General features: G+C 46.4%; 1 protein-coding gene across 1 annotated transcript in view; it reads left to right on the forward strand.

The window, feature by feature from the left end:
- LOC139531475 (transient receptor potential cation channel subfamily A member 1-like) overlaps positions 1–12761 on the forward strand; it is an 87083-nt gene that overhangs the window by 21482 nt on the left and 52840 nt on the right. The window contains exon 6 of the mRNA XM_071327952.1: positions 790–935. Within this exon, the coding sequence (XP_071184053.1) occupies positions 790–935 (146 nt within the window). The remainder of the gene's footprint in view (positions 1–789; positions 936–12761) is intronic.

The raw sequence follows: 12761 nt of genomic DNA on the forward strand, positions 1-12761 counted from the left end.
CTAACGAGTCACATGACACCGGGGAGGGAAAATGGCTAATTGGGCCCAATTTGGACATTTTCACTTAGGGGTGTACTCACTTTTGTTGCCAGCGGTTTAGACATTAATGGCTGTGTGTTGAGTTATTTTGAGGGGACAGCAAATGTACACTGTTATACAAGCTGTACACTCACTACTTTACATTGTAGCAAAGTGTCATTTCTTCAGTGTTCTCACATGAAAAGATATACTCAAATATTTACAAAAATGTGAGGGGTGTACTCACTTTTGTGATATACTGTATATTTATATATCATATATAAGCTCTAACATGTGTTTTGAGTTAGTCATCACCTTAGAAAGCTCTGTCCATTTCGTTGTGTTAGACTTCGAAACAACATCCACAATGACCATGTTTTACACTCAGTTTCTGTTGTTGAACTACTTTCTTCAAATTGACCAATCACAATCAGGTGAGTTTTTAAAAGCCTGATTCTGTTTTGGCGATGTGTGTGTTTATGATGTGATTTTCAATATATTTGCGTTGATGTCAGAGTGGTTAGAGGGACAATAGAGCCCTGAGCACCAGGCCATTAGGACCTGATGATCGTTAGCGAGTTGGGTACTGCCAACACAAGTCCAGAGTGCGTAAGACTCATGACTCATAACTGCCGGTCACCACAACAACCCTACTATTGAGTTACACTCTTTGTGTGTGTGAGTTTAGTACCAAATACAGTGTACACACATCCGCTGACTTTCAGATGCTGGCTATGACATGAACACTCCTGTTGTTTGTGTGTTGTCCAGGAGAGGAGATGGGTCATTCCATAGAGGAACACATTAACGTCCTGGATAAGTCGTACAGTAGTCCTCTACACATGGCGGTCAGGGGAGGAAACGTGGACATGATTAAGTTCTGCATCCAGAAAGGAGCTAAGATTGATCAGCAACAGGTAACAGAAGGGTATGATTAGTTCAGAATCAGGTACATAAACATATGTGATCATATGATTGGTTCAGAATCAGGTACGTCAACATATGTGATCATATGATTGGTTCAGAATCAGGTACGTCAACATATGTGATCATATGATTGGTTCAGAATCAGGTACATAAACATATGTGATCATATGATTGGTTCAGAATCAGGTACGTCAACATATGTGATCATATGATTGGTTCAGAATCAGGTACATAAACATATGTGATCATATGATTGGTTCAGAATCAGGTACATAAACATATGTGATCATATGATTGGTTCAGAATCAGCTACGTCAACATATGTGATCATATGATTGGTTCAGAATCAGGTACATAAACATAAAGTATGTGATCATATGATTGGTTCAGAAACAGAGATCCTACAAATCGTTATTTCTTCTGCAAGCAATTCCATAGTTTCAGCCACCATTATTTGAATAATCATAATGTAGCCTAATGTAATTGTCTAAGTACAATAAATTATTGTACCGTTTTCCAATGTACAGCGTCCACACAGACAATCACATCAGGTTTTACTTGTTTCTATCTTTGTATTTCTAAATTAATTTCTTCATACTTTTACACGAGGGGCTCATTGGACTGCACCAGAACACCACAAGCTTAAGTAAAGATCTCCTCAGGATCTTCCAGGCAAATAATAATCATTTTAGGATTTATAATCTCTACTCCCACCCCGCCGGTGTAACGGAGTCTGGGAATGATCCCATTATCTGTAGGATTGCTTCCCAAATGGTACTTACTGTACTTGACCTCCACTTACTGTACTTGACCTCCACTTACTGTACTGACCTCCACTTACTGTACTTGACCTCCACTTACTGTACTGACCTCTACTTACTGTACTGACCTCCACTTACTGTACTGACCTCCACTTACTGTACTGACCTCCACTTCCTGTACTGACCTCCACTTACTGTACTGACCTCCACTTACTATACTGACCTCCACTTACTGTACTTGACCTCCACTTACTGTACTGACCTGCACTTACTGTACTGACCTCCACTTACTGTACTTGACCTCCACTTAATGTACTTGACCTCCACTTACTGTACTGACCTCCACTTCCTGTACTGACCTCCACTTACTGTACTTGACCTCCACTTACTGTACTGACCTGCACTTACTGTACTGACCTCCACTTACTGTACTTACTGTACTGACCTCCTCTTCCTGTACTGACCTCTACTTACTGTACTGACCTCCACTTACTGTAGTGACCACCACTTACTGTACTGATCTCCACTTACTGTACTGACCTCCACTTACTGTACTGACCTCTACTTCCTGTACTGACCTCTACTTACTGTACTGACCTCCACTTACTGTACTGACCTCCACTTACTGTACTGAGCCTCCACTTACTGTACTGACCTCCTCTTCCTGTACTGACCTCTACTTACTGTACTGACCACCACTTACTGCACTGACCTGCACTTACTGTACTGACCTCCACTTACTGTACTTACTGTACTGACCTCTACTTACTGTTCTGACCTCCACTTACTGTTCTGACCTCCACTTACTGTACTGACCTCCACTTACTGTACTTACTGTACTGAGCCTCCACTTACTGTACTGACCTCTACTTACTGTACTGACCTCCACTTACTGTACTGACCTCTACTTACTGTACTGACCTCCTCTTACTGTACTGACCTCCACTTACTGTACTGACCTCCACTTACTGTACTGACCTCCACTTACTGTACTGACCTCCACTTACTGTACTGACCTCTACTTACTGTACTTACTGTACTGAGCCTCCACTTACTGTACTGACCTCTACTTACTGTACTGACCTCCACTTACTGTACTGACCTCTACTTACTGTACTGACCTCCTCTTACTGTACTGACCTCCACTTACTGTACTGACCTCCACTTACTTTACTGACCTCCACTTACTGTACTGACCTCCACTTACTGTACTGTCCTCCACTTACTGTACTGACCTCTACTTACTGTACTGACCTCCACTTACTGTACTGACCTCCACTTACTGTACTGACCTCCACTTACTGTACTGACATCCACTTACTGTACTGACCTCCACTTACTGTACTGACCTCTACTTACTGTACTGACCTCTACTTAATGTACTGACCTCCACTTACTGTACTGACCTCCACTTACTGTACTGACCTCTACTTACTGTACTGACCTCCACTTACTGTACTGACCTCCACTTACTGTACTGACCTCCACTTACTGTACTGACCTCCACTTACTGTACTGACCTCCACTTACTGTACTTACTGTACTGACCTCCTCTTCCTGTACTGACCTCTACTTACTGTACTGACATCCACTTACTGTAGTGACCACCACTTACTGTACTGATCTACACTTACTGTACTGACCTCCACTTACTGTACTGACCTCTACTTCCTGTACTGACCTCTACTTACTGTACTGACCTCCACTTACTGTACTGACCTCCACTTACTGTACTGAGCCTCCACTTACTGTACTGACCTCCTCTTCCTGTACTGACCTCTACTTACTGTACTGACCACCACTTACTGCACTGACCTGCACTTACTGTACTGACCTCCACTTACTGTACTTACTGTACTGACCTCTACTTACTGTTCTGACCTCCACTTACTGTTCTGACCTCCACTTACTGTACTGACCTCCACTTACTGTACTTACTGTACTGAGCCTCCACTTACTGTACTGACCTCTACTTACTGTACTGACCTCCACTTACTGTACTGACCTCTACTTACTGTACTGACCTCCTCTTACTGTACTGACCTCCACTTACTGTACTGACCTCCACTTACTGTACTGACCTCCACTTACTGTACTGACCTCCACTTACTGTACTGACCTCTACTTACTGTACTTACTGTACTGAGCCTCCACTTACTGTACTGACCTCTACTTACTGTACTGACCTCCACTTACTGTACTGACCTCTACTTACTGTACTGACCTCCTCTTACTGTACTGACCTCCACTTACTGTACTGACCTCCACTTACTTTACTGACCTCCACTTACTGTACTGACCTCCACTTACTGTACTGTCCTCCACTTACTGTACTGACCTCTACTTACTGTACTGACCTCCACTTACTGTACTGACCTCCACTTACTGTACTGACCTCCACTTACTGTACTGACATCCACTTACTGTACTGACCTCCACTTACTGTACTGACCTCTACTTACTGTACTGACCTCTACTTACTGTACTGACCTCCACTTACTGTACTGACCTCCACTTACTGTACTGACCTCCACTTACTGTACTGACCTCTACTTACTGTACTGACCTCCACTTACTGTACTGACCTCCACTTACTGTACTGACCTCCACTTACTGTACTGACCTCCACTTACTGTACTGACCTCCACTTACTGTACTGACCTCCACTTACTGTACTGACCTCTACTTACTGTACTGACCTCCACTTACTGTACTGTCCTCCACTTCCTGTACTGTCCTCTACTTACTGTACTGACCTCCACTTACTGTACTGTCCTCTACTTACTGTACTGACCTCTACTTACTGTACTGAACTCCGCTTCCTGTACTGAACTTCGCTTCCTGTACTGACCTCCGCTTCCTGTTCTGACATCCGCCGCCACTTCCTGTACTGACCTCCAATTCCTGTACTGACCTCCAATTCCTGTACTGTCCTCCACTTCCTGTACTGTCCTCCACTTACTGTACTGACCTCCACTTACTGTACTGACCTCTACTTACTGTACTGTCCTCTACTTACTGTACTGACCTCCACTTACTGTACTGTCCTCCACTTCCTGTACTGACCTCCACTTACTGTACTTGACCTCCACTTACTGTACTGACCTGCACTTACTGTACTGACCTCCACTTACTGTACTTACTGTACTGACCTCCTCTTCCTGTACTGACCTCTACTTACTGTACTGACCTCCACTTACTGTACTGACCTCCACTTCCTGTACTGACCTCCACTTACTGTACTTGACCTCCACTTACTGTACTGACCTGCACTTACTGTACTGACCTCCACTTACTGTACTTACTGTACTGACCTCCTCTTCCTGTACTGACCTCTACTTACTGTACTGACCTCCACTTACTGTACTGACCACCACTTACTGTACTGATCTCCACTTACTGTACTGACCTCCACTTACTGTACTGACCTCTACTTCCTGTACTGATCTCTACTTACTGTACTGACCTCCACTTACTGTACTGACCTCCACTTACTGTACTGAGCCTCCACTTACTGTACTGACCTCCTCTTCCTGTACTGACCTCTACTTACTGTACTGACCACCACTTACTGCACTGACCTGCACTTACTGTACTGACCTCCACTTACTGTACTTACTGTACTGACCTCTACTTACTGTTCTGACCTCCACTTACTGTTCTGACCTCCACTTACTGTACTGACCTCCACTTACTGTACTTACTGTACTGAGCCTCCACTTACTGTACTGACCTCTACTTACTGTACTGACCTCCACTTACTGTACTGACCTCTACTTACTGTACTGACCTCCTCTTACTGTACTGACCTCCACTTACTGTACTGACCTCCACTTACTGTACTGACCTCCACTTACTGTACTGACCTCCACTTACTGTACTGACCTCTACTTACTGTACTTACTGTACTGAGCCTCCACTTACTGTACTGACCTCTACTTACTGTACTGACCTCCACTTACTGTACTGACCTCTACTTACTGTACTGACCTCCTCTTACTGTACTGACCTCCACTTACTGTACTGACCTCCACTTACTTTACTGACCTCCACTTACTGTACTGACCTCCACTTACTGTACTGTCCTCCACTTACTGTACTGACCTCTACTTACTGTACTGACCTCCACTTACTGTACTGACCTCCACTTACTGTACTGACCTCCACTTACTGTACTGACATCCACTTACTGTACTGACCTCCACTTACTGTACTGACCTCTACTTACTGTACTGACCTCTACTTACTGTACTGACCTCCACTTACTGTACTGACCTCCACTTACTGTACTGACCTCCACTTACTGTACTGACCTCTACTTACTGTACTGACCTCCACTTACTGTACTGACCTCCACTTACTGTACTGACCTCCACTTACTGTACTGACCTCCACTTACTGTACTGACCTCCACTTACTGTACTGACATCCACTTACTGTACTGACCTCCACTTACTGTACTGACCTCTACTTACTGTACTGACCTCTACTTACTGTACTGACCTCCACTTACTGTACTGACCTCCACTTACTGTACTGACCTCCACTTACTGTACTGACCTCTACTTACTGTACTGACCTCCACTTACTGTACTGACCTCCACTTACTGTACTGACCTCCACTTACTGTACTGACCTCCACTTACTGTACTGACCTCCACTTACTGTACTGACCTCCACTTACTGTACTGACCTCTACTTACTGTACTGACCTCCACTTACTGTACTGTCCTCCACTTCCTGTACTGTCCTCTACTTACTGTACTGACCTCCACTTACTGTACTGTCCTCTACTTACTGTACTGACCTCTACTTACTGTACTGAACTCCGCTTCCTGTACTGAACTTCGCTTCCTGTACTGACCTCCGCTTCCTGTTCTGACATCCGCCGCCACTTCCTGTACTGACCTCCAATTCCTGTACTGACCTCCAATTCCTGTACTGTCCTCCACTTCCTGTACTGTCCTCCACTTACTGTACTGACCTCCACTTACTGTACTGACCTCCACTTACTGTACTGACCTCCACTTACTGTACTGACCTCTACTTACTGTACTGTCCTCTACTTACTGTACTGACCTCCACTTACTGTACTGTCCTCCACTTCCTGTACTGACCTCCACTTACTGTACTTGACCTCCACTTACTGTACTGACCTGCACTTACTGTACTGACCTCCACTTACTGTACTTACTGTACTGACCTCCTCTTCCTGTACTGACCTCTACTTACTGTACTGACCTCCACTTACTGTACTGACCTCCACTTCCTGTACTGACCTCCACTTACTGTACTTGTCCTCCACTTACTGTACTGACCTGCACTTACTGTACTGATCTCCACTTACTGTACTTACTGTACTGACCTCCTCTTCCTGTACTGACCTCTACTTACTGTACTGACCTCCACTTACTGTACTGACCACCACTTACTGTACTGATCTCCACTTACTGTACTGACCTCCACTTACTGTACTGACCTCTACTTCCTGTACTGACCTCTACTTACTGTACTGACCTCCACTTACTGTACTGACCTCCACTTACTGTACTGAGCCTCCACTTACTGTACTGACCTCCTCTTCCTGTACTGACCTCTACTTACTGTACTGACCACCACTTACTGCACTGACCTGCACTTACTGTACTGACCTCCACTTACTGTACTTACTGTACTGACCTCTACTTACTGTTCTGACCTCCACTTACTGTTCTGACCTCCACTTACTGTACTGACCTCCACTTACTGTACTTACTGTACTGAGCCTCCACTTACTGTACTGACCTCTACTTACTGTACTGACCTCCACTTACTGTACTGACCTCTACTTACTGTACTGACCTCCTCTTACTGTACTGACCTCCACTTACTGTACTGACCTCCACTTACTGTACTGACCTCCACTTACTGTACTGACCTCCACTTACTGTACTGACCTCTACTTACTGTACTTACTGTACTGAGCCTCCACTTACTGTACTGACCTCTACTTACTGTACTGACCTCCACTTACTGTACTGACCTCTACTTACTGTACTGACCTCCTCTTACTGTACTGACCTCCACTTACTGTACTGACCTCCACTTACTTTACTGACCTCCACTTACTGTACTGACCTCCACTTACTGTACTGTCCTCCACTTACTGTATTGACCTCTACTTACTGTACTGACCTCCACTTACTGTACTGACCTCCACTTACTGTACTGACCTCCACTTACTGTACTGACATCCACTTACTGTACTGACCTCCACTTACTGTACTGACCTCTACTTACTGTACTGACCTCTACTTACTGTACTGACCTCCACTTACTGTACTGACCTCCACTTACTGTACTGACCTCCACTTACTGTACTGACCTCCACTTACTGTACTGACCTCCACTTACTGTACTGACCTCCACTTACTGTACTGACCTCTACTTACTGTACTGACCTCCACTTACTGTACTGTCCTCCACTTCCTGTACTGTCCTCTACTTACTGTACTGACCTCCACTTACTGTACTGTCCTCTACTTACTGTACTGACCTCTACTTACTGTACTGAACTCCGCTTCCTGTACTGAACTTCGCTTCCTGTACTGACCTCCGCTTCCTGTTCTGACATCCGCCGCCACTTCCTGTACTGACCTCCAATTCCTGTACTGACCTCCAATTCCTGTACTGTCCTCCACTTCCTGTACTGTCCTCCACTTACTGTACTGACCTCCACTTACTGTACTGACCTCCACTTACTGTACTGACCTCCACTTACTGTACTGACCTCTACTTACTGTACTGTCCTCTACTTACTGTACTGACCTCCACTTACTGTACTGTCCTCCACTTCCTGTACTGTCCTCTACTTACTGTACTGACCTCCACTTACTGTACTGTCCTCTACTTACTGTACTGTCCTCTACTTCCTGTACTGTCCTCTACTTACTGTACTGACCTCCACTTACTGTACTGTCCTCCACTTACTGTACTGACCTGCACTTACTGTACTGACCTCCACTTACTGTACTGACCTCCACTTACTGTACTGTCCTCCACTTACTGTACTGACCTCCACTTACTGTACTGACCTCCACTTACTGTACTGACCTCCTCTTACTGTACTGACCTCCACTTACTGTACTTGACCTCCACTTACTGTACTGTCCTCCACTTCCTGTACTGTCCTCTACTTACTGTACTGACCTCTACTTACTGTACTGTCCTCCACTTCCTGTACTGACCTCCACTTACTGTACTGATCTCCACTTACTGTACTGACCTCCACTTACTGTACTGACCTCCACTTACTGTACTGACCTCCACTTCCTGTACTGACCTCCCTTACTGTACTGTCCTCTACTTACTGTACTGACCTCCACTTACTGTACTGTCCTCCACTTCCTGTACTGTCCTCCACTTCCTGTACTGACCTCCACTTACTGTACTGATCTCCACTTACTGTACTGACCTCCACTTACTGTACTGACCTCTACTTACTATACTGAATGGCATGTGGTGTGGAGCTGAGCGAATTGGGGAGGTCTCTGCTCTGTTCCCGCCATTCATGCTTGTGACCCCTTGACATTTTACTGCAGTGGTCTAAATCAGGGTCACACACACCGTTTCTTAATAGTCTTAAACAAATCAAATGAAATCGAATTGTATTAGTCTCATGCGCCGAATACAACAGGTGTAGTAGACCTTACAGTGAAATTCTTACTTACGAGCCCTTACCCAACAATTCCGTTTCCAAAAATATACAGGGGGGCACCGGTTATTGGAGGAGATGACAACAGAGAGTAGCAGGGAAGAGGGGGTGTGGGGGGGGCACCGGTTATTTGAGGAGATGACAACAGAGAGTAGCAGTGAAGAGAGGGTGTGGGGGGGCACCGGTTATTTGAGGAGATGACAACAGAGAGTAGCAGTGAAGAGAGGGTTGGGTGGGGGGCACCGGTTATTTGAGGAGATGTCAACAGAGAGTAGCAGGGAAGAGGGGGTGTGGGGGGGGCACCGGTTATTTGAGGAGATGACTACAGAGAGTAGCAGTGAAGAGAGGGTTGGGTGGGGGGGACCGGTTATTTGAGGAGATGACAACAGAGAGTAGCAGTGAAGAGAGGGTGGGGGGGGGGACCGGTTATTTGAGGAGATGACTACAGAGAGTAGCAGTGAAGAGAGGGTGGGGCGGGGGACCGGTTATTTGAGGAGATGACAACAGAGAGTAGCAGTGAAGAGAGGGTGGGGGGGGGGGGGGACCGGTTATTTGAGGAGATGACTACAGAGAGTAGCAGTGAAGAGAGGGTGGGGGGGGGGACCGGTTATTTGAGGAGATGACAACAGAGAGTAGCAGTGAAGAGAGGGTGGGGGGGGGGGGCACCGGTTATTTGAGGAGATGACAACAGAGAGTAGCAGTGAAGAGGGGGTGAGGGAGGGTGTGGGGGGGTGCACTGCAAATATTCTCGGTAGCCATTTGACGAGATGTTCAGGAGTCTTATGGCTTGGGGGGTAGAAGCTGTTTAGAAGTATCTTGGACCTAGACTTGGCGCTCCGTTACCGCTTGCCGTGCAGTAGCAGAGAGAACAGTCTATGACTAAGGTGGCTGGAGTCTTTGAGGGCCTTCCTCTGACACCGCCTGGTATAGAGTTCCTGGAAGCTTGGCCCCGGTGATGTACTGGGCCATTCGCACTTCCCTCTGTAGTGCTTTATGGTCGGAGGCCGAGCAATTGCCATACCAGGCAGTGATGCAACCAGTCAGGATGCTCTCGATGTTGCAGCTGTAGAACCTTTTGAGAATCTGAGGACCCATGCCATATATTTTCAGTCTCCTGAGGGGAATAGGTTTGGTTGTGCCCTCTTCACAAACGTCTTGGTGTAATTGGACCATGTTAGTTTGTTGGTGATGTGGATACCAAGGAGCTTGAAGCTCTCAACCTGCTCCACTGCAGCCCCGTCGATGAGAATGGGGGCGTGCTCAGTCCTCTTTTTCCTTTAGTCCACAATCATCTCCTATGTCTTGATCATGTTGAGGGAGAGGTTGTTGTCCTGGTACCACACGGCCAGGTCTCTGACCTCCTCCCTATAGGCTGTCTCGTCGTTGTCGGTGATCAGGCCTACCACTGTTGTGTCATCGGCAAATTGAATGATGGTGTTGGAGTCGTGCCTGGTTGTGCAGTCATGAGTGAACAGGGAGTACAGGAGGGGACTGAGCACGCACCCCTGATGGGCCCCCGTGTTGAGGATCAGCGTGGCGAAGGTGTTGTTACCTACCCTTACCATCTGGGGGCGGCCCGTCAGGAAGTCCAGGATCCAGTTGCAGTGGGAGGTGTTTAGTCCCACGGTCCTTAGCTTAGTGATGAGCTTTGAGGGCACTATGGTGTTGAACGCTGAGCTGTAGTCAATGAAATGCATTCTCACATAGGTGTTCCTTTTCTCCAGGTGTGAAAGGGCAGTGTGGAGTGCAGTGGAGATTGCATCATCTGTGGATCTGTTGGTGCGGTATGCAAATTGGAGTGGGTCTAGGGTTTCTGGGATAATGGTGTTGATGTGAGCCATGACCAGCCTTTCAAAGCACTTCATGGCTACAGACGTGAGTGTTACGGGTCGGTAGTCATTTAGGCAGGTTACCTTAGTGTTCTAGGGCACAGGGACTATGGTGGTCTGCTTAAAACATGTTGGTATTACAGACTCAGACAGGAAGAGGTTGAAAATGTCAGTGAAGACACTTGTCAGTTGGTCAGTGTATGCTCGCTGTAAACATCCTGGTAATCCATCTGGCACTGCAGCCTTGTGTATGTTGACCTGTTTCAAGGTCTTACTCACATCGGCTGCATTGAGCGTGATCACACAGTCTTCCGGAACAGCTGGTGCTCTCATGCATGTTAGTGTTGCTTGCCTCGAAGCGAGTATAGAAGTAGTTTAGCTCGTCTGGTAGGCTCGTGTCACTGGGCAGCTCTCGGCTGTGCTTCCCTTTGTAGTCTGTAATGGTTTGCAAGCCCTGCTACATCCGACGAGCGTCAGAGCCGGTATAGTACGATTCGATCTTAGTCCTGTATTGTTGCATTGCCTGTTTGATGGTTCATCAGAGGGCATAGCGGGATTTCTTATATGCTTCCCGGGATAGAGTCCCGCTTCTTGAAAGTGGCAGCTCTAGCCTTTAGCTCAGTGTGGATGCTGCCTGTAATCCATGGCTTCTGGATGTGTATGTACGTACGGTCACTGTGGGGATGACGTCATCAATGCACTTATTGATGAAGCCAATGACTGATGTGGTGTACTCCTCAATGCCATTGGATGAATCCCGGAACATATTCCAGTCTGTGCTAGCAAAACAGTCCTGTAGCATAGCATCCGGGTCATCTGACCATTTCCGTATTGAGCGAGTCACTGGTGCTCCCTGCTTTCATTTTTGCTTGTAAGCAGGAATCAGGAGGATATAATTATGGTCAGATTTGCCAAATGGAGGGCGAGGGAGAGCTTTGTAGTGTCTCTGTGTGTGGAGTAAAGGTGGTGCAGAGGTATTTTTCCTCTGGTTGCACATTTAACATGCTGATAGAAATTTGGTAAAACGGATTTAAGTTTCCCTGCATTAAAGTCCCCGGCTACTAGGAGCGCCACCTTTAGGTGAGCGTTTTCTTGTTTGCTTATTGCGGAATACAGCTCATTCAATGCTGTCTTAGTGCTAGCCTCTGACTGTGGTGGTATGTAAACAGCTAAAAAAAATACAGATGAAAACTCTCTAGGTAGGTAGTGTGGTCTACAGCTTATCATGAGATACTCTACTTCAGGCGAGCAATAGCTTGAGACTTCCTTATGTATCGTCGTCGTTCAGCCACGACTCCGTGAAGATGTTACAGTTGGTAGTTTAATCCTCCACGTTACTCAGCGATTTTATTGTCCAAAGAGTGCACGTTTGCAAGCAGAACGGATGGAAGTGGGGGTTTATTCAATCGCCTGCGAATTCTCAGAAAGAAGCCCGACCTTCGCCCCCTCTTTCTCCACCTCCTCTTCACGCAGATCACGGGGATCAGGGCCTGTTCCCGAGGAAGCAGTGTATGCTTCGCGTCGGGCTCGTCA

The sequence above is a fragment of the Salvelinus alpinus genome, chromosome 10 (genome assembly GCF_045679555.1).
Source record: "Salvelinus alpinus chromosome 10, SLU_Salpinus.1, whole genome shotgun sequence".
Taxonomy (NCBI): Eukaryota; Metazoa; Chordata; class Actinopteri; order Salmoniformes; family Salmonidae; genus Salvelinus; species Salvelinus alpinus.